The sequence below is a fragment of the Mirounga angustirostris genome, unplaced genomic scaffold (genome assembly GCF_029215605.1).
Source record: "Mirounga angustirostris isolate CCGP_5_RB_7025 unplaced genomic scaffold, mMirAng1.0.hap1 SCAF_7, whole genome shotgun sequence".
In the NCBI taxonomy this organism is placed as follows: domain Eukaryota; kingdom Metazoa; phylum Chordata; class Mammalia; order Carnivora; family Phocidae; genus Mirounga; species Mirounga angustirostris.
Genome location: NW_026991715.1, coordinates 105,298,785 through 105,322,809, shown reverse-complemented (window position 1 = coordinate 105,322,809; position 24,025 = coordinate 105,298,785). Strand labels below are relative to the sequence as shown.

At 39.4% G+C, this 24,025-nt stretch overlaps 1 protein-coding gene across 6 annotated transcripts in view; it reads right to left on the bottom strand.

Annotated features, from left to right (window-relative positions):
* Positions 1 to 24,025, bottom strand: part of EBF1 (EBF transcription factor 1) — a 397,553-nt gene that overhangs the window by 90,038 nt on the left and 283,490 nt on the right. For 4 of the 6 annotated variants that reach the window (XM_045901995.3, XM_045902007.3, XM_064596603.1 and 1 more), the window contains one exon: positions 9,440 to 9,573. In XM_045901995.3, the coding sequence (XP_045757951.1) occupies positions 9,440 to 9,573 (134 nt within the window). The remainder of the gene's footprint in view (positions 1 to 9,439; positions 9,574 to 24,025) is intronic. The other 2 variants (XM_045902000.3, XM_045902010.3) reach the window with 1 other exon arrangement.

The window sequence follows — 24,025 nt, the reverse complement described above, 5'->3', positions numbered from 1 at the left end:
TAAAGCCAGATACATTTATGGAAGAGACTAAATGTTTGTTATCAAAGCTGGCGGTTTGCAAGGCAGAATCTTTGCCTATGGAATTAGGAAGGAAAGACAAAAAAGCCAAAAGATTGATAGGTGGGGTAGCAGGGAATGAACTCACCTTTCGATGAAATACTTTTGGTCTTTCCAAGTTCCAAGAAAGGGATATCAAAGCTATACAGTACTAAACAGAGATGCATTTGAACAGTTTTTTGTGTGTGTGGCATAGTTCACATTTGCATACAGTTTACACTGATACTTGCACATATATTCGGTAATTCCTCATTTAACATGTCCCTTCAGGAAGTGAGCTGCACAGAAAACCAGAGCCAAACCCCTTTTAATACCGCGCCACGACAGCTGCTTTCCTTGGGAGTCTTTTGAGGATGCATTACACACATCTTGCTGTTTTAGAGAGAATATATTGAATATAATTGCCATCTCTGTCTTGATGACTCAGGGCCACTGTCATTATGAACAGTCATTAATGTGCCACACGGTAATAGAGTCCTGCATCTGCTTTTTAGGTTTTCCATTTCCGCCCTTGACATTAAGCTGTCATTTCTGCTGTCACTGAGCCTGCTCGTAACAACCTGCCTCTAGTTTGCTCCTTCTGATTTGCTATGACCTGGGAAAACAGATAAGATAGTTTGTTAAAAATTGTTGCTCTGGTTACCCCAAAGTCTGTTATTTTCTATATTTACTTTTTTTTTTTTTTTTGACAGTTGAGGTTATATAACAGTTTCTCTGGGTAAGTGTGGTTTTACTACATTCTCATTAGATGGCTAAAAGATGGCTCTGGAGTCATAGAAATTTTGGTTCAGGTCCACGCTTTGCAAATTACCAGCTGTGGAACCTTTGAAAAGTCACTCAACCTCTCTGGCGTTCAGTTTCATTACCTGAGAAGAAGGTGGGACGGAGGAGGAGGCTAGCTATCTACTTAATCTAAGGATTAATTGACATAATGCCTATAATGAGTTTAGGAGAAGGTCTCACTGGTATCAATCACCTAGAAAGTGCTAGTCTTATTACTTAATCCTCACCATAACCAACAGATTCACACTAAGGTAATTATATGCATCCTTATTGCACAATAAATATATCTAAATATAAACTACCTAATCACACATGCATTAACAAAAACTAAACTGCAATCTATCTGGTATTGACACTTTGAAGCATCGTTGAATACAATGGTTGCTAATAGGGAGCATTTGTTGGAAGGAAGGAAAGAAGGAAGGAAGAAAGGAAGGAAAGGTGTCATTCAATATTATTTTGTATAAATTTGTATAAATTAATGCCTCTGACATGTAAGGATCTGTGCTAAACACAGAGAGACTAAGCTGAATTTAGCATGGATCCTGCCTTATGAGAGAGAACATCCCTTTAAATCACAATAATTAAAGATAGAAAGTTATAAGGAACATAATATGTTACAGATAAGACCATGTAGGAATTTAGGATAAAGGGAAATATTCAATATCTAAACTGTAAGGGAAGATTTACAGACAAAAGTGGCATTTTACTGGATCTTAAAGGGCAGAAGAATTTGCACACAGAGAGGAGGGAAAAACATTGTGGAAGAAGGAATGGCATAAGAAAGGCAAGAGTACAGAAGCAAAAAATCACTCTGGGTATAAGGAGTCCACTAACGACTCAGTGTGACTAAAGCGTAAGTTAAGGTGAATAGCGGGCAAGGATGTTAAAAAGAAAGTTCAGAGCCTTCATGGGGCATGCTTGAATCCCAAACCGAGGAGCTGTGGGTTTAGGAAGGAGGAAGCCAGTAAGGTTGTATAAGGAGGAAGGCTTTAGTTCAGACCATTAGGGAGCCATTCCAGCAAGCTACTTAGAGCACCCATATAAAATGAACACAACACTATATAGTTATCCATTTTCTTCATAAAAGTCACATGACTGCAGCCAGGTGTGAATTTTGTCTTTGATTTATGTTAAAATTAGAAATGCATCACACTTGCCTGGTTTCCATTTTCAAGTGATGGCACACACTTGTGCCTCCTGAAAGCACCGTAAACAACTAAAGGAGAATGTCATCTTAAAGTCGTTTTTAACCATCATATAATTATTAACATAGAGGATAGATTTCGAGTGCCTTAGTCATTAAAAATAAAAATATAGACTAAAGCTTTTTTAGGAATAAGGTGAGCATGGTTGTAACTATGTAACTACATTAAAGAGGCCTCTAGAGTATTTTTAATCTGTTTTTTAAATATGCTGGCTCATTTAAAAATGATTCCCCATAAAATAACTTGGGCTTGAAAGGTGTTCTTCAAAGTCACATTCAAAGTTAACAAATGCAACCGGTTCAGGCTGCCCCTTTTAGTCCTTACAAATAAAGTTTATAATTTTGCATTAAGCATCTTCCACTTAACAGATGATCAGTAAGTACAGGTTGCATACAGGCTTGGCAACTTATATATTTAGGACAAGTAGGAAACCATGAATTATTTTTAAATCCATGCATTTCATCAACTTTGAATTAAACTTATATATGTAGGCCCCAATATATATAAAATAAACGACATAGCCATTTATATACCATATTTACATTATGAAATTTTAAAAGATATTTGTGATAATGTCTTTCTCTGCCTTTCTTAATTTTATTTTTTATTTGAATAGAACTGTATTGCATATAAATGTGGTATAAATAACAGTCATCAGAATGCCAGTGCTATCATGTATAAAATTTGGGAGGGTTTGGTAAATATAAGGAAGTTTATTAAAAGACTAAAGAAATACCATGAGAAAACTGGAACAAGAGAAAGTTGAATGGGGGGTGAGGCTGGTGTCTGGAGAACTGGGCTGTGACCCCAGCACTAAGTAGTAGCTAATGCATTCCCAGGACAAGTCACAGTATGACTCTGGAGGCTCTTTTTCCTCATTTCCCCCAAAAACAGCTGCACTTGATGACTGGAAAGGTTCCTCAAAGCCCTCGAAATTTTGTGATTCTACATGTGGTTCCGTAAAAATCAAGGCCAAACAAAAAGGCCTGGGAAACTTCCAGTGGGAACATGTACGAGTTGTAGCCATTCATTTTTTAACGTCACAGAGGGGCAAATGCTATTTTTTATTTACAATCCTTCGAAGCTCTGAGCTTTGTGTACAGATGAGAATGGAAAGTAGAGATAGGAAAGAAGAAAGAAGTCAGGAACTACATTTAAAACTGTGTTTTCCAACTTTTGGATTAAAGCAGGAAATCATTTCTCAGCCCCCAAACTGCCTTTTATTTACCTAACTATATTCACCCCCAGCCCCACCCCCACCGAAATTTCTTTGGACTTCCCCCATCTCTGGGAATGCAGTTGAAGAAAACATTCATCTGGATGCAAAAGGCAACACGTAGCCCCTGTGTGAGGCTCACTGGTTCATACAGTGATAAAATTGGCTTCTCCATCTGAGCTAAGAGGTTCCGGCAATCTTTAAATGTAACTCTCCTGCAAAATCACAGGGCATCTAATGCCAAGTGTGCAGTGACTAAAACCAGACACAAAATATGAGAGAAATTCTGTTCAAAGCCCGCAGCATTAAAGAATAATGGCTCTACACATTCCTGATCTAATCTGAATAATACTCTGCAAATATTTCACATGATTTTCTCACATCTACCCCAGACCAATCACTTCATGACTAGATTTCATGACTTTACTTCATTAACATGAAATCCATCCATCCCCAATATATCCTCCTATAAGGTGATCCCTGAAAAAATGTTCTGTGGTCACAAAATTTTGTATTCCAGGTATTCACAGTGCATGTTAGTATCTCAAAAGCTTTGCAAAGTCCTAGAACAAGGACCAGTTGAATTTATTTGACTCAACATTTCCCAGACTTACCAGGAAAAACCTCCCTCCCCCATCTCCCACGGCATACCTATTGATATACCAAAGAATTGGTATATTCCACAGAACTATCCGAAAATGAATTAGACCAACAGTGTGGTCTAGGTCTCAGGATTATATCAGATATCAGGACTTGAAGCGTAGAGAGTAGAAATACAGACTAAAGAAACAGCAATAAGGAGATCCAATTTTGTAGCTAACTAAATGGTTTTGATGACATTCAAAGAATGCTTTTGCAAATAAACACGATATTGGTATACTGCAAGTGTGTCGTAAAAGTAAAGAATAATAGTGGAAGAAAAGAAGCTACTTGCTACCCATCTTACTCTTACTTTGAAGGGACTCTCAAGGGAATAAACTCTAGATAAAAGGAATTATAAAATTGTAGCTGATTTCAATGAGGATTTAGTCTAAGCCCCTCATTTTAAGATGGGGAAACTAAGGCCCGATGACCAACACTAACTAAAATCTAGATCCTCTGATTGAGCAGTAGAAAGACTGCAATTAATACCCACGTCTCCTGACTGGCTCCTTGCCCGCTGCCACCCCATGCAATCTAAACCCTTGCTTGGATGATTGTCTGCCTGAAGTCCCCTTCATCCTCTGCTCCTCACCAGTCTCACCAATGTACTTTCCTTACAAGCATCTTAAATACCTTAAGCTGTATAAATTCTCCCAGAGATTGCTGTGATTAAATCAAAGGACTGTGAGAGCCTAAAATGCCTAGCAGAGAGATCCATCTGTACATAACAGGAGCTTGACTGGTTGTTTGGACAGTCTACTTTTGCCTGTACCATTCTCTGTGCCTTCTAGAACCTTGCTTTGAATTTTAAACTAGTAATTTAACACTGGATTATAAAAATATATTATGTAACTCCCTAATTTGTTTCATGGGAGCAAGTTCCAAATAGAACACCAGATTCCATAAAGCCTAACTGTGATCAGTCGTAGTACCTATCCCAGTGCTAGACACTAACAGGCAAGCCAAGCAGTACTCACTGCTTAGCAATTAGAGCAGTTCAAGGAGATATTAAAATAAGTATTAACCCTACAAACTAGTAGCAGGAACCCCTCCCTCCTCCAGATCACATGTTGATGGAAAAGCAAAAACAACCAAGTGTATCTCTGATCAAGAAAAAAAGCTCAACCCATGTTAATCACAAGCACACATCAACCTTGTTGATTTTCCTGGGTTTATATATAAAACACTACAAATATTTTTGTTGTTGTTGTTAAGTCTTTTGGGTAAAGGATAAGAAGCCCAAGGGTATCAGTATAATAATTTGTTTTCTAGAAAGACAGAGAGGAGAAAGGGCAAGAAACAATAAGGAAGAATAACAAAGATGGCAAACCAAATTCACAAGAAAGCCATGTAGTTCACCCCAAACTTGGGAGCCCACAGAAGGCAGCCCTGAGTGAGGAGCAATGGAGTGCTACCTTTCTTTTTCCCAACCCTCAGGGGGCAATCAGTGAGCTAAACTGAACTACTCATTTGCAAAAATTGGGTTGGTAGGGAAAGAGCATAGATGAGGGTCAATTAAGCCAGCCCTATTTTCTCTCACTCTTTTTAAAATTCTTTAGCTAAAAAAAGACTCCAAATAATAGCATCAGCTGCTAAGCTAAAATGTTATCTGCTTGTCCTGGCCCACCAGCCTGCTCCCTGAGTGCTTTGGGCTATAGAGTGAGGAAATGGAGAAGAGATAAAAGTCTACTTAAAATTAGAAGTACTAGATCTTAGAGGTGGCATAACCTCAAGAGATCATGTGGCCAGGGAACAAAGAGCCAGATAGATAGGGGTCCTATCTAGAGATGAGGCCCCAACAGGTTCATTGTCCTGCCTAAGTTCTCTACATTGACAAGGAAGAGGTTGTCTTCTGCCCCTAACACAAAGCATGTATTCTTCATAAGGATAAACTCTTCCTGGAAGCCAGTGGCTCCACCCACAAGCCTATACAACCAGAAAATGAAGGGATCACTCTTATTGCTCTGCATCCCAAGTCTACCTCAGCCTGGAAGGTGATAATAATTGTTAAGATACCCATCCCCACGTCACCACAGTACAAGACATCAATGGCAATGGTGAGCATACACCCTAGTCTGCTGTAATAAAACACGAGGGTAAAAATTCTGGCATAGGCTAAATCATGGACAGTTAAGAAGGTGAGGCCCTGGGGCTGGGTTCAAATCCCATGTGCACCCCTTGATCACTGAACAGCTTATTTAACTTCCCCAAGCCTCAATTTCCTCATCAGTAAAACAAGAACAACATGCTCGCCGGAGAGCCATACCAAATACTCAGCATGGTACCTGGCAGGAACCAAGTGCTCAGTGAATGTTAGCTGATATTAGTCATACTACACATTTTTCCACAGATCTTTCACAGATATCCTCTCTTAAATACTCATAGTATTGAGTTCTGATTCTATCCAATGGAAGCCTGCAGAAATGCCCCCAGAACGAGTGGGTATTTTTTGCCTCTACCAAAATGAAAGGCATTTATGTAATTTTATGTGATTAAAAACAACCACCACGGTTACTATTACTATTACTATTACTATTACTATTACTATTACTATTACTATTACTATTAGCTCTCCTACCCTATTACCTGGACGACTATGCATGTTTTTTTCGTTCTCCTATTTCTGTCCTTCTTCCCCCTCTTCTGTGTCCATTTGCCCTCTCAGTAACTTGGGCTTTTATTTCCTTTGTAAAAATAACCATTGTAGGATAAATGCCATCTCTAGCACTATCTGTGTGATGATGGGCAAGTTTCTTAACCTCTCTGATGTTCGGTTTACTCATATGTATCATACAGGGCTATCATGAGGATCAAATAAAATAATACCCATAAAGTGCTTATGATGATAAACCCTTCATAAACATGAGGTATTTCTCAATTTCTCATTACTATCCAATGGGTTTTTGGACTTGAAGCAGTACCAATTCTCTCCCTCCACTAAAAGGGAGAGAAAATCATGTCTGTCAAATAGCCTGTATGAAAATCTAAATATATAAATAGTTTAGAATATTTATAAGAAGTTCATCTCTGCAAGGCTCATTTTTCTGAATGTTAAGACTATTATAATAACAACACAAAGCAAAATCTTCCACTCAGATTTTGTGTATAAATTCTATTGTGGCAGAGGATTTACTTATTGTGGCAGAGGATTTACTTATTTTAAAATAATATCTAGTTTTGGAAACTACCTGGTAGGTTTCCACCAGGAAAGGGTCATAGTTGATTTATGACATAATCACACATGACAGCAGTTTGGGAGGAGGAGGTGGGTAAAGAAGGAGCATGTATATCCCCCACCCTCAGCACCTAGCTGGACCCACTGAGATTCATTGTGAGGGGCTTCTGGTACATGCAAGCCAGTGGCAACGGAGGGCCTGAAGAAAGAGGACGACAAAGGTATAGCCTTACTGGGTTATTTTTTTTCATGACTTGCATTGATTTTGTTACATGGAAACAGATCCTTTGAAGCAATTCAGAAGAGTCTAAATTAGAATTTAATCTTCCTTACCTGTTCCCAAAAGAGGGCAAAGAATGTGGGGGAACAGAGAGGAAACACAAGGACCTTGACTAGGAACAACATGGAAGTACAAGTTAATGATTTCCTGATAGATCAAAGCCCTTGTTCCATAACCAATGCAGTGTTGGGCAAAGACAGACACAGTTTTAAAGGAACCTGCAGACTAACCCACCTTATTCTCAGAGGTTTAGTAAGGCTTCCTGCCAATTCTGAATCCCACTTCTCAGGCCTCACTTCAACTACAGTAATATGGAGCAAGAAGTCCATATTATATTTATTCTTCCCCTCTCTCAACTTGCATGATAAGCAACAGAATGAGGGATAGAAAGGGATGGACATATAGCCCACAAGATCTGGGAGAAGCTGTCCTTGTGAGGACCGCTGTCTCTAGCAGGGATAAAGACACCAGACTGGTGGCAAAATATGCCATGTATGTGATGCTTCTAATTGTACAACTCAACGGTTCCAACAAAGAATGGGGTGCAGTCAGCAGCGTGAGCTCAGGCCACCTTTCATGCCTGGGATGATCCATCCAACTTGGACAACAATTAGTTCAGTGGACTGAGAAGCCCATCTCTGATTCAGTTTTACGAGAGCTTTGATTCTCTGGCCAAGCGCAGGCCACTAGTTGGTGGCCTGGGAAACACAAGCAGCACAGGCAAGGGGCTGGCCTGAGTGGGTTCCTGGCAGTGAGAAGTGCACGCAAAAGGCCTAAAAAGAAAGACAGCCTCTGCTTTAGGAAGGTAGACATATTCAGCGATCAGTCTTACCTCTCTGCTTACCTCTGCAGCCCACTTAGAGAGAAGACACAGGATATCTAGATGGTCTGAACAGAGGTGTTAGGGGAGGACAGCTAGACATTGAAATAAAAAATTGGAGTTCTAGCTTCAGTTCTGCTACTGACTTCTCTGTGTGGCTACACACATATGATCCACACGCCATGGGCTCCGGACAGCTGCTTTGGGGTTTTGTAAGTATATATCTCCAAACCTTAGTGTCTTTATCAAGAACACATACGTGCTAAGGGTATTTACCCCATGGTGTAGAGGGAAGGACTGACATGATCTGTGTCAAGAGCTGAGCACAGTGCCTAGTGTACAGTAAGTCCCAAGAAAGCTTAGTGATTCACACAACTGCTTGTAAAACAAGTGGGATGAATGAGCTCAGTAGTACCTTATAGCCCTACCATGGATTTTATTCTAAACTTTGGGGAAGTGAAAGAGAAGGGGTTCTGGGCATACTGGATAAGAAATCTAGGCTCAGAATACAGAAAGAAAACAAAAGCAAGTTTTCCACGGCATCTATATAATAGTGATGTTTGTGTTTTATAATCTTGAGCTAACAGTAACGGATTATTGCCAGGCAGGTCAACTGGCAGGTTAAAATAGTGATCACAGTGCTTAGAAAGCACTACACACACAGAAGAAAGTCATTTTCATGTGGCTGGGGTCACATACTAAGATGCCGGTGACCTGTAAACTCTTAGGGCTGGAAAAAGCCTTTGGTTCTTCGAGGTTGCCCTGGTAAATCCCTCACTCTTGGATGAAGAATCACTGAATAAGTCAAGAACCACCTACACCTGCATTATTACTGTCATATGAATGGTGCTCCTTGAAGATGGGCCTCCCATAGACCCCATCTACAAGTATTCACAGATTACTACCTTGTTAAAGTTTGAACAGAGTTTTTCCTACATATTTTGTGACTCTGCATCTCCTTTCCAATTCCCAATATACAATAGGACCTCCACACCTTGGCTAGCGTAAGAGGACAAAGGACAAAACAGAAGCTCCCCTGGTGCTTACAGGGCAGAGGATGGAAATCATTCCAGTAGAAAGTGGTGCCTCCAGGCATACCCAACCCATGTCTCCTGGTTTCCCGGAGTTCTGCAGACTAGAGCTGGCCCACCCAGGGTGGCACCACGAAATTCTACACACACTCTATTAGAAATTCAAGTGTAGACAGTATCCTCAACCAGACCAACCTATTAGATATTAATGTTCAGACAACACCTACCTCACTCCAGACCAGCATGGTACCGAATATGACCTGTAACCCATCAAAGAAATTGTCCCCTATGATGATCACAGTCGCGCCTCCCGTCGTCCATCCTTCACTCGGGCTGATGGCTTTGATACAGGGAGTAGCTGCTTTTCAACACACATGAAAAAGAGAAGGAGTCTGCTGTTAGAACCAAACTTTAATGATGGAGACTTGAGAAAAAGAAAAAAAAAGTATCTTTTATCTTTTCACGAACAGAAAGTCCCCCAAGATCTCAGCATTTCCTAGCCACTTTAGGATCTGAAACCTAAGGGTGCGATTTCAGTTTTAAAAGCATTTGTTTCATTGTTTCTATTGACATACATATATTTTACCCAATCATTTTCAAACCTGAAATCTTATGAAATAAAACACAGAAGCAAAATCTAATTTATGAGATGCTAAAGATAAAAAAAAAAAATTGGGTGGCTTTTTGGGACACATTGGAAACCTTATCGAATTGCTTCATAATTAAACATACTTCCCAAAAAGAAAATCGATAGATTTTTAGATAAGCAATTCTGTCCAAAGGGAAGTGAGAAAGAAAGGAGGCCGGAGCAAGAAAATATTCTTGCTCCATGCCTTCTATCTGTAACACTAACACAGCAACATTTCTCATTAGAAATCTTTAAGATTTTTTTCAACAAATGTCATGGATCCCATTTTATAGATGTAAAGTATGCAGGTCATGCCGGGTGAATTATGTAACGAAATAGCTGAGTCAGGGCTGAACCACAGAAAGTCCCATGGCCTTTGTTTTGTTGCCATTCCCAGGCATAAAATTCTAGAATGGACATCTTAAAAATTTCATATCTCTTCTCTTTCCATTACAAATGGCCCTTGGAGATGGGAAATAATTTGCAAATACCATGATTCTAAACAGACGAGGTAGCTTGCCTGGTGAGCATGGCATATTTTCAACGGAATTGCTAGGCATAGATGTAATTGTAGGATTATGTTTTTGAAATGTCTGAGAGGGCACCAAGGAATTTTAACTCCACAATGCCATGTTGTTGTTCTCATGATTACTTTTATGAACAAGAACAAAGCAAAATTCTAAAGCAAGGGAGATATTGCACAAGGAGAGGAAAGGAGACCCTTCTCTTTAATAAAAAGTTTATTAAGTATCCAAGACTGACTTTCCAAATACTGAAGCCAATGAGCGCACCAGTTAATTTTAACGGGAAAAAGCTGGAAAAAAAACTACTGGACTTTGTCAAATTTGGCAAAATGTCATGCTTTAACTTTTGCAAGAAGAGAAGAAAATACTAAACCCAGCCCGGTGGGACCATTGCTCACGTGCCACCAAACAAACAAGTAGAATGGATTTGATTTTGATTCAAATTCATCTTATAAAATAGCACAGAGAAATTAGGAAATATCCAAACTAAACATTTCATGTTGGCTGAACTCATAGTAATACATTTACAACTAAAACTGGGCAGTTCAGATGCCTTTTCTCTCCTTCACTTTCTCCCAAAAACAAAATAATTAATCAAGAAAATGTAAATGATTCATGACTTGAAAATTCTTGTCCAATTTTTAACACACATAAAAGTTGTGATCAATGCTCCACAGGAACAAGACTTTTTCTTAAGCAGAATTTTTCTTTAAAAAGTAAAGATGTTTAAAAAATAAATAAATAAAAATAAATAAAAAAATAAAAAGTAAAGATGTCTAAATGCATGCTTGAGTATTCCCAAACCAATGGCAGAATATGATGCATGATTTCAAGAAATTTGTAAGAGAAATCAAGTACATTTAACAACTATGTAGAATTCCTAAAATAAAAGCAGTTTGGAAACATTCTAGTTAATGTCTCAAAATCTCAATTCTTAATTTCGAACTGAGTACTTAGTTGTTAGAGTAGAATAGAGAGTGCCATATCTCCAGATACTTCTGAGAATAGGATCTTGGTTTAACTGAACTGGTCTTCAAAGAGTCCTGACTAATGGCAAAGTGTGAAATCCAATGGCATCATTAAATGCTGACCCTGTGACTACCCTCATAAACAACAAAAGAGTCTTGATGTTTATTATCTGTACTAGCTTTCTTTTAATTTTTAAAATTTTATTTTTGTAATCATGCAAATTTCTTTAGATAAGTATCTTTCTCTAGATATTTCTTTAAATAAGTAGGGACTCCTCCAGGCTTACTTATCATTGAACAAAAAGATGCAGAATGGTGTTGGTGTATCTTTGAGAGACTCTCCTTTAGTAAAGATGTTCTGATAGCATGGTCAAGCTGGTTTTGGCCTTGATCCCCTCCCACTTCTTTCCATTTGTTATTTGTAGGATAAAGAAGACATGTAAGTGTGTGTGTGTGTGTGTGTGCTTTCACACGCTTCCTAAAGAAAGTGATAATGTTTTCAAATTCTGTGAGCAACCAACCAGAAACAAAGCTAACTGTCAACTAGCCAGAGGAAAGATAGATCATCAAGCTTCCAGAGATAAGCTGGTGAGGAGACAGTATGTGACACCATCTTTGTAACTTTTAGAGAAAAGAACCCTTGAAGGAAGTACTTCAAGAAAAGAGTGACACACCCTTCGATGGATCCTACCTCTATACTCAACCATCCGTTATCCTCGCTTAGAGACTAGATGCCATTCCTAGAATAAGGAAGTCATGCAGACCTTTCTAAAGTTTGGCTTCAAAGCATTCTAAAGGTGCTTCTATACATCTGTGCATCATAGCAGTCTTAAGAGGAAGCTCTGCAGTATTTCCCCACTGGGAAGTCTGGAAAATAGGTAAAGGACTCGTGGACTCTTCCACTGACAAAGAGAGATGGGGAAGGGATGTTACTGGCATTTAGTGCCTGGAAGTCAAAGATGCTAACTATCCAACAATGCATGGGATAGTTCCCCCCAAACGAAGAACTCTAAAATGTCAAGAACACAAGGTAGAAGACACTGTGACTAGCTAAACAGAGCAGGTCCAGGAGCAGTTGTTAAAAACTCACAGATCCATACAGGCAAGGCAGAAAACACAGGTCAATACAGCAGCTCAGAGTCTCAGAACAAACATGAGATGGATGGCCCCTGAAATTAGGAATTGGGGAAGATCTAACCACTTGTTCCTCTACACAAATGCAGGCCCAGTGTGGTCCGGGCTTCTGATCTTTTGAAAGAAGCTGGGAACCAGATTTTTATGCAAATTTTCCAATCTTTAAATGCCGGCAACTAATTTAATTTTTTTGAACGTGTAGGCTGTAAGCAAAATATTTATTGGCTATATTTAACTCCCAGGCCACCATTTTACACTTTTATCCTAGTCACAAACAAACCTGCCAGACTAAAAGCAGCCCAGGAAAAACTTGCAAGTGTGCCTAAAACTACAGGTACCCAAAAGTTCACTGCAGTATTAACAGTAAAATATTCAAGAGTCTAGGTGCCCCCAATTAGAGAGCGGTTAAATAAATTATGGTCTATCCATACTACAGATTATTAGGAGGATCATTAGAATGGATGGAAAAGACTCCTATAAACTGACATGGAAAGATGTCAAAGTATGTTAGTAAGTAAAAAAGCAACGAACAGTGTGATCCTGTTTACTTTAAAAAATGACATGTATGAGCCTGTATGTGCACCTGTGTTTCTGTGTATGTAGTTACATGTGAACAAAGGTCTGGAAGGATGGACACCCACTGTCCCCAGGGGGTCCATACGAAATAGTCATTGGCTGGAATGGGGCTGAGGGGCAGGGAGACCATTAAATTTTACTCTATAGAAAGTAGTACAGTTTGAATGTTTTCAATGAGCACGCAGGAAGGTAATACGTTACCATAATAAAAATTAAATAACAGAGCATTTAATTCTGTAAGAGATAAAGAGTGTACTATTTAGAACAAATTGATACTAATTAAAAAAAAAAAAAAAAAAGCCCTGCTGTGCTGACTAACAAATCCTGAGCCTCTCCTTCTCTCTTCTTTCTGGGTAAGCTTTACTCTGAGGACACCCTGTGTCCTTCAGACCACATCTGAAGCAGCCAAGGACTTGTTTTTCTTTCACTCAGGATAGCCAAAGAGACATGGAGAGGAAGACAAGAAGAGATCATTTTTAATAGTCACAGTGGGTATGTTCAGTAGAATTTGAAGGTGCAAAGATTTGTAAATGAATTCAATTCAGCCCAGGAGTGTAATAATCAATAGAATTCTATCTCCATGAAAATATTATGAAATTGGGGAGGGGAGTGAATTTGATTAGAATACAAAACCACTTTCACCAGCCAAGTCTTGATTTAATTAATAAAAGATTCTTTCTTCTTCACCAGTGAATTTTCACACTCTAGGTAACCACAAGGACAGAGAGCCAATTCCTCATTCTAAATCTCATTAAAAACAAAAGTTGAAGTTGATGGGTTTTTGCCTTTTTTTTTTTTTTTACCTCTTCCCCCCCCCCCAACAGCCACCAAAGTAGAGGAGATTTTCTTTCCTTCAAACTATGACAATAACATGATTACCCCACCACAGTTTAGCATAATGGCTCTGAAATGCTCGTGGCACATTACAGAGTTAAAGTGGAAATTATTAGGTAGCTCTTCTTTGTTATAATAATGATCACTCCACAAATAAAAGCTCTTCTCCCAAAGGTACTGCAAGGCACAAAATGCTAATTCTGAAGATTATGTGTGTGCTTTTATTAAATATTACCATGCCCTGCCTGTTTGAGGGCTTCTCTGCTCTGATTGTTTTATGAGTACCCATGTTAATGTCATTCCCATCTTGCTAGCAGCAGGCACACATTTTAGCGTTTGTATGAGAGTTGATCAAAGGCCACGTGCTGGGGGAATTGCTGAGAAAACACGGACAAGCGATAAAAATCTAACAGATTAATTGGTTTAAATTTCATTTCAGGGTGTTGAACTTTGGCTCGGGACTCTAATACTACACCGTGAGTCAGGGCCTAATTACCAGATTTCCAATTTGCTTCTGAACAATGGTCGTGGTGAGTAGAAAAAGAGAGGGAAGAATGAGAAGAAAAAAAAAAAAAAGAAGGAAGGAAGGAAGGAAAGCAATCGTTCAGCCTCCAGTACATGTTTAACGACTAATGTTCTGTGTGCAGACAATCCAGAGCGTTTATATTTCCTCCCAATAGGCATGGGAGGCAGACGAAATCACGGATGCCCTCAGCAGTTTAAAATTCTCTGATTTACAGAATCAATGTTACAAGATTCAAGTGCCTGCTCATTCACATCGGAAGCATCAGGCTCTTTATAGCAAGGTGAATTTGTAAGTTAGAATTGCGCCTCAGCCTCCAATAGAAATGATCTATTTCACTGATAGAAAGCAAGGGCCAAGAAAGCCATGTTTACCTCGGGGTTTATGGGTGGCCTTGGGAATAAGGGTTAATTGAGCTCAGAGGTGCCTGCCCACTGAGGTGAATTAGTGGTGTGTGCAGCAATCAGCAGGGTCCTGGAGCTGCTCTTACTTTTGCCTCCGAAATCTTTGTACTGCGATCAATGCCTCACTTGTTTGGGGTAGCTGTGTAGATGACCTGGGTGCAAGATGTATCATCTCCTATCACGAAAATGGGGCTTTTGTGACAGTTGATGTCCTATTACGGAAGCCTCATTAGAGATGCATTGTTTGGCTCTTTTCTCCATTCCTGTATTTAAATATGCTGGGGAAACACTTCCTCAATTGGCAAAATGTAGAAATTTAGAAATGTTCTAATCGCCTTCTAAATCTCAAGATAAAATTCCACTAAAATGGATTTTCCAGCTCCACTGTGTATAGCGTATGAAAGGATGTAAACTCTCCTCCTCCAGCATTCTGTTAGCCAGAACGCTCTATTAATGAGCGTTTCTATGGAGCAGATAACTGATGCTTACAATGGAGGCGAAGGTGCCAACACCCGGCCTCACCGGCTCCTGAATAAAGACAGAAAGATGCAATTATGTTAAGTTGACTTAACATTCAGAGTACTGCAGTATTTGCAAATGGGCCACAGCTCCAGCTGTTCAAATCCCACCTCTCTCCCTCAGGGCGACCTTGAAGCAGTCACTTAGCCCCTCTAAGGCTCTTAGCCTCTCTGAGCCGCGCTTCCTGCTCACAGATCTGTGGCAGAATGCAGAACGTGTCTGCTTGCGTTTTGTTGTTCTCCTGTGTGCCAGGCACAGAGCCTGCTAGTTGTTGCTATAAGAATGACTGCTATCACCAGAACCCCACAAGCCAGAGTCTGTTTATTCACTAGAACACCCAACAGTCTCATCATTCCAGGTTCTGTAGTTTATTGTAAAACTCTCCTAGGCACTTCCAATCCACTGACTTGTTAGCCTAGCCAGCTAAATTTACTGAGGAGGTGGATGTGGCATCAGTCCCTCCAAGGTAGGATTTTTTTTTTTTTTTAAGGCTCTCGTTTGCCTGGAATGAATATTAACGACGATCTTTTCCAAAATAAGGAACTGACTTTACTGTCATTGTCCCAAATTTTTGAGACTTGTGGAACCCATGAGCTCAGCCCATTTCTATGGGATACCTCTGACCTCATATACTCTCTGGCCCTTATCCCTGTGTCTGTTTGATTTGGTGAAGTTGCGCTTGAGAGCAGACTTGTTCCAGAGAGTGACAGGGATACAAAGTACTCTTCCTTGGACTCAATCTGCCCTTCATGTTAAGTCAAAACAATCGTTCTTGCTGCATTTTTTAACTGAAATGATTACTTCCCTGGCTACCCCCGGATCAGCAACACCAACACCTGCATTCTTTGATCCTGACAGTTGGCAGCTACCGGCCAGGAAGGAGGGCAAGCAGGTTGGCCCCTAGTGGGAAGACTGACCCTCTCTATTTTCACCATGTGCAGGATGTGAATCTATTCTGGGTTCACCAACCTTCCAACTGGATGCCTGGGAAGCCAACAGCAGTTATAGCGCCTGGACCTGAACCCTAGCACCAGCATGTGCAAACTTCCCTCCCACATTGCTAACCGCACCACAGAACCCCTAGCCAGCTAATAAACAAATAAATAAACATAGCTCTTGAATACAAATAAACAAATAAATAAAGCTCTTGAACTACTAGATTTATTTGTCTTCCTTTATTTTTTTTTCAGTAATTGCTTTAAATGCAGTTAAGCAATTTATTGTTTATTAGGGCTTTCATTTTGTTTTGTTATTGGTCTGCATTTATTGCCCCATCCACTGGCATATCTAGATATTACTTGGCAAAGAATAATATATTACATATGCAAAGAGATTCTGCCTGTGTGTGTGTGTGTGCGTGTGTGTGTGGCACTTTGAAGAGAAATGTAACCCATGATAACAGAGATTTCTCAATACCAGATGCAATTAAATCTATTAAATATTAAATGAGGAGATTGAGAATTTCAAGTGTTTTTCATCCTTTATTCCAAAATGACTTTATTTGGCAAAGCCCCTCACTTTGACAACATTAATGGCTCTCACAGAAAAGGAGAAAAGGAAAAATTCATAGTTGGGAGATGGAAATGTAGACCCAACATCCATCTTCATTAACAGAGAGTTACCCTAACACGCATATCTAGGTGTATCTCAATTTAGCAAAGTTCCAAACTATGCTGTTGGCTAAATGCAGAGCCAGCCCAAATTGTATCCACTTCCTGTTTAATTTGCAGCTTTCTTACTCTATTCTGAATCAGCAAAATTCCTCAACAATCAGTGGACATAGACCCGAGCAAAGGAAGGACAGAAATCTTAGTGCAACAATTGTAATCTGAACATTCTAGGGTAAGCACTTCTCGATTTCTCAGTTTGTCTATCTGAGATCCATAACTCTGTGCAGGATCAGTACACAGGGTTATTTAACAATTTAGCAGTGAAAAATCTTGACATTTTGATGTACCTGTAACTTCTAAATTGCACTTGAAAGACTTATTGAAGGCTTTTTTATTCAATGACACGCAACACAGCATTGTTTTATAATATGCAAAAATTGTTTGTTAACACTTCGGAAGCTCAGAATTTTACAACTCAAGGAGGTGAGAATGTGCTGTTTTCCACTTCATGTTTGCTCTGCCAAATCCTAAATTAAAATGTACAAAATATTAATCCTACAACAACCAACGGCAAATATTGCCACCGTTTTTTTTTTTTCCTTTTCTTTTTTTCTCTTGTTCTATGATCATCAGCCACACTGTTGAAAAAAAAATTATCGTGGAAGGTGGGAGAATCCTCAAAATGAATTATTCATGGATCCAACTGCGATATTTGTTGCAACAATAGTAAATTCAGTTGCCTCTGATTATACAATAAGTAAATAACTCTTTTCTTCATGACAAGGAGAACTTTCATGCACAAAATTATTTTTAGCCCAATTCTCCTTATTATCCTGTTGTAAGAAAAGTTATAGATATGAAAGCTAGGGAAGAAAGGGAAATGAAAATAACTTTCCAAAAATGGACAGCCAATATTGTGAAAAGAGGAAACAATTTTCAGGTTAAAAAAAACAAAAAACAAAAAAACATGGAAGCGCTTCTTCAAGGAATACTCAAGTCTTTATTCGCAGGCAATCTTCCTGGGCCTGGAAAATCATAAAGTCAAATATGAGCAAGTCTAGTGGAAAATCTGTGATGTTAATCTTGGCTAGAGTCGTATTTTTAACAGGCCTTGAATGTGTGTGCCGGATTATCCAGATGGTCATACAGGAATCGGCCTGATAGGATTAAACCTTTATGCTGAACTCTGCTCCATCTGTTCGCCAAGGTTTGCCTTTCCTTATCTGAATATGAATTTTTAGCCTCCTTGTGTCTGGGAGCCGGACTAAATTCAACATTGAAAACATATCTGTGTGCAGATAATTTAACATTTCATTAGTTAGTCTCAGTTGATATCAGCTTGGTCTTTTTCTAGAAAACATTTTTGCAAAGAATTTTCCTAAGAAGGAATTTAAAACTATGTAGGCTCTTTTGTCATTGTTGCTAGAGGGTTTATTTAGTCTTTCTCCTCCTATTGAATTCTAGGACTCATTCAATACACTGTCATAACACGGGTTTACACTGATATTTGCCCATAAAGATCGAAAAGGAAGACTTTGGTATCTTCTCTGCAGAATCTGACGATGAAAAAAGACAAGACACACTTCCGACTGAATGAATGATCCAAGCAGAATAATATATTCATGTATGAGGTTTTTTTTTTCCATTACAAGAAGATTGGTATTTGTCATCATTTGATAAAACTAGCTACCACAGCCATTTCTATCATTTTCAGTAGGATTTCTATGTTTTTAAGGAGGCTTTTTTAGGGGCAGGAGTTTGTAACTCAGAGCTTCATCTTGAATGAAACAGTCTAACGTTTATTTTGCCCTTCTGTGCATACATCCCCAGAAGAGGTGAAGTTACTTATTTTTCAGCTGGAAAAGTTGGCTGGGGCAAGTTTCAGGACAGAGGCCAGTAAGTAACCAGTAAGCCAGAGCCTGATAGATGGTTCTGGGGTTTCCAACCCTGTGACAAAGGAAAAGGGAGGGCTGTGACTGCTGGGCTCAGCGAAGCAAACAACATGCAAATGAATGAATAAGTGGTGTAAAAGAAGGATCTTTCAGAATCCTCTTTTGTGGCTGGTTGGCAATGTGATCATTAGATGTGCTCAACATAGGTTTGTGATGGAAACGCAAGAGACTGCAGCCCACAGAGCTTGAGTCTTAAAATGTAAGATCCCTCTAGCAGTCTAGGAGGGCTCCAGCACTTTCCATGATCCCCTTAGTAACATTGGCTCTTGGTTCTATGCCCATACGAATGGCAGGGGCCAGCAGCTCATCAAAAAATTCAGGCTTTTCCACACACAGGTTTAGTTATTATGTTTACACAGTACCCTTAACTGGACAGCCAGAGGGCAGAGAGCAGTGAAACTTTGCATTTGAGCTTAGGGTGACTTACGTGTATTGGTACAAATGTACATATAACATCTTATAAAACATACGCCTTTGGCATATGTTTTTGGCAAGAATTGTAGTCGGGTGATAAAAGGTGGCTCCCTTTCAGGAAGCAGCTGATCCTAAGTGATGAAGCTCACTATAAGTAATCTCTTGTAAAATGAACACACAGCCCTAGTGTCTATTCGTCACATTTTATTGTAAACGAGGACACTGGATGTTCAATCTCATTACTGAAATCTGCTTTGCTCAATACGGTAGTCACTAGCCATATGCTGCTACTGAAATTTAATTTTTAATTAACTAAAATTAAATAAAAATAGAAATTATTTCTTGGTCATACTAGCCACATTTCAAGTAGTCAATAGCTATGTGTGACTAGTGACTATCACCTCAGAAAGCACAGAGATAGAACATTCCCATCTTCACAGAAAGTTGTATTGAACAACATTGATCTAAGGATCAAGTTTAAATAACTGAGCCTGTAATTGATAAAGAACAATCAGAGCTACCATTTAGGAGGTACCATCCATATACCAGGAACTGTGCTAGGAATAATCAATCTCTAATCCCTTCAACAATGATCACAAAATCAAATGCTCACAGAGCCAAGCAGGAAAGTCAGTAAACCAAATGGGCTAGGGACAACACAGTGGGAGAGGGGCACACTGTGGCTAACCATAGCGTAGCATATGCCCTACCCAAAAGGGACACAACTTCTCAGTTTGACCTAAGTGTTGCCATTTGAAAATGTGGGTCCAACACCAGCAGCTCTTCTGAATATAAAGAGAATTTGCAAATCTTGATTTTTCGGTAAAATCTCTTTATTTTTGATTGTAAAGCAACAAATACAAAGTTTCTTAAAGCACCATGCAAACCAAACCTAAACATGGCTTAGAGCTAGATTCAGTCCATGATCTGATCCACCAGTATGTAACTTGTATATTTCTGAAGGTCCCAGAGTCACCTTTTAGTTATTAATTTCTGCAACTACACAACTAATACTGCCACTGACTCATCAAACAATAAACCCAAACCACAACCACTGCCAATTCTGCTTCTGATTGTTAAAGGCCTCTCCCATAACAACATAAAAGTCCCCAGCTAGCCTACCTCTGCTATGTAGAAGGTTTTCTATAAGCAGTTTGAGAGACGAGCTCTCAGCTCCTGAAGAATTTCTATTGTCATCATGCAAGACAGCATAGATAGTGACTTTTTAAGGAAACTGTGTTTTGAATGTGAGCAGCATCTCAAAATCAACCTTGCCCAACCTTTAGTAATGCACAACTCCTGCTCTGTGCTTTTCAGAATAGTAATGCTTATATTTCTCTTCATGACCAAGGCTGCTACCGTTCACGTATTTGCCTGGATTTTTATTATTGAGAGCCTTATCGTTTTGAGCCAGTTTCCTCTCCTCCCTGACACATTCAGTGACGCTGCACTCCAGTATTTGTTATAGCCCAGATGTTTCCGTGGTGATGATCAGTGACGTCACAAGCACCAGAATGTATATCATCAAATGTATCCAGACAGAGGAGCAAAGTAGAGTGGGACATACTGACTGACTCAGCTTCCTCAAAAATTACTCTTTGGAGTCTGGGCTGTTCAATCTGGACTGCAAAGAGCAAACACTCACACTTGCCTGTTTGTAATTCATTTTTATTATCAGATTATTAATTATGTGCTAAATCTCGTCTACATACCAAAAACCCAGATTAACCTTCCTCACAAGCCAGCTTTCAAAATGTTACTGCTCTGCTCGAAAGCTTTCTGTTGTTTCCCCTTAGCCTATGGGATCAAGTCTACCCTCGTGAGTCTGGCCGATTCTCCCCTTCCAACCTCACACTCCATCTCTCCCAAACTGGAAGCAGGACTTGGCAACAGTTGGGACCGCTGGCTCTGGATTCAGAAGGCCTCAGCTCACATTACAGCTTCACTTGGGCAAATTACTTTTCTTAAGCCTCAGTTTCTATCACTTTAATTGGGGATAACAATTATAAGAGAACCCATCTCATGCAGTTGTTGTGAGGCTTAAGTAAGTTAATCCATCTGTACAGAGCTCTGCATGGAGCAAGCAATGAATAAATGTGAGATAGAATGAAAAAGATGAGATGTTGCAGGAGAAGGAGTAGGAATATAAGGAAAAAGAAAATGAAGATGAGGATGACAGGCTCTCCAAATACCAAACATGCTTTGCACATTCCCAGCATTTCTTTTTCAGGAAGGTTCTACCCAAACAGTACTGTATCATAAAGACTGGTCTTCTGCATGAAATGGTCTCTTCCTAGCCCAGGCTACAAAATACTTTTCAGTGAACTTCTTCATGTCTTCCCCATTCATTGGTCACAAACTGCACTTTCCGTTGAACTTTTATCTTAATATGTATGGATGTGTATAGCTGGGACTATACATATGTATGCAACTCAACCCAACAGTCAACATATCCCCTGCAGGCAGGGACCTCATTCATTCACAAACTGGATAGAGAGTACTCTGCACTTAACCAATACCTGACAATTAACTAGCATTGTTAAGTCTTCAAGGGGTTTGCCCATGCATTATCTCAATTATTCTTAATGTCCACCCTGAGGAGCAGGCGAGCAGGTGTTATTCTAAATTCCACTTTACAAATGAGGTAACTGAATTTGAGAGACTCTCTTGAACTTGAGACTTTGAGAGTCCACACTGGCTGGTAAAATCAAACATTGAAAACACCCAAACTACCCTTCAATTTTGGTATTTATCTGAAATTTCTGCTCAGCTTGGCTAAAACATTCATTTCAATCATGTAAATACTACAGCCAAAGTCCCATAAAATCTTAGTTGTGCAATTCCTATTCCCAAGATAGAGTGTAGATATTTATTAACTTTGCAGAATATTACTACTCTATTTCCAAGCAAAGTTATTTTCCCCCTAAGACTCAGCCCACATATGAATTATAGTAAAATCTCTCTCTACCTTCTTCTATTTCCAAGTTCAAAAAATGGCATCCTAATATAATACCACAGGTGCCAATTTAAACACAGAAACACTGGAAATACTGCCAGGCTTCCAGGCTTAGAAGCGTTTCTATTGTTACAAGTTGGGCTGCTAAACACACAGTCAGAGTCTGAACATCAAATACAAGTGTAGCAGCACTATGAGAACTTACATTTTTAAAGTGTAGAGCAGTTCCCCTTAACTTTCATTTTCAACCTGGACATTATCCATCTCAATGGCGTTCATTATAGAATTTTGCACATACAAAGAAAATAATAAAAGTTTACTGGCTAAATAGGTTATCTGAAAATAGTACCTTAATAACATTTCCCCCAACTTGTTTTTTTTTTTTCTTTTGCACAACAAGGATTGAGTTCCACAGGCTTTCGCTAAGCAAATCAAGAAGAGTTTCCAGGATTCTGCCAAAGTTGAAAGGTAGAGGAATCTGAGGTCTGACTTTATTGATTTGTTGCACATAACAGTTACTGGAAGGGCACAGTTGGTTTGATGATTCAACCAGAAGATTTTAGCAAAGAATGACCAAAACTGTATTTTCGTTCTCTACAAAGAAATGATAAAATACATTGGAACTGCTGGGACAGAGTCCCCTCATCCACAGTCCCACACATAATATACCTAAATACATCTGCCTCAGGCCCCGCACAAAGTAGGTGCTCAGTATCTGTTGCCTTCCCATCCATGCCCGAAAAGAAGTAGACAAAGAATAATAAAGAATTAAAGAAAGTTCTCAATTGGTACCAACCACATAAATTTTAATCATTCTCCTAAATAAGAACCAAAGTCTATTGCTATTTGTACATATGTTACATATGCTCGTCTCTTGAATTTTTTCTTGCTTTGCCCCAAGGTCAATGAGTGAAACCGATGTGTTGAAACCAAAGCTGTCATTGTCTGCACCTCTATTCCCCGTGTTCTCCTGCTGCATGTCTCCCCAGAACTACAGGTGAAGATTGTGGGTTTGAATAACTGGTGTCCTGTTGATTGCAACTGTCAATTAAATAAGCCAGCAAACAGGAGCATATGTTCACATATAAAATATTGATTAATTTCACAGATTGGGATAAAAATATATTAGTACTTGGGTTCCGTTTTCATGCTTCGTGGTCAGATAAGTATTCGTCCAGTTCAGATCTATTTCTGTACCCCGTGGGCTCCAGAGTGTTACTTTTGTGTTTCACTTTTCTTTTCTTTCTCTGGTTACCGTCTGGTTTCCCATGTCGGTGCCTCTACTATGACTGACCAGCAGCATACGTTTCAGCAGGATTTTAATTACTAGGCCATCTCCCAGCCAACTTGCCCAAGGCAGCCTGGCAGACAGGTCCTACAATCCACGTCTCAGACTCTCTCTTGCTCCTCTCCAGGTAAATCTCTTTTTTTTCTGAAGATGCTAAAATCATGCTGATGGAATCATAGTCCTCTGATAAGGATGATGATCACCTAATTTCTATAAAGTTTCATTTTTGTCCACTGAGTATTTCAGGTTGCAGGGCTGGCACAGGGAGATTAAGATGGGGTGCCTGATAGTGTGACGTGATACCAGGATTTTTTATCTTAACCCAGAAAAGCACCTTCCCATATATCACTGCACATGCCAACTAACAAACCCTGGGGATTTAGCACAGATCTGGCTTTTCAATTTGCCTTTGAGTAACGTCGTCAATTTGCTTCAATTGAAGCAGGAATTATATTACATGATCAAATAGCAGGAGAATTTCTC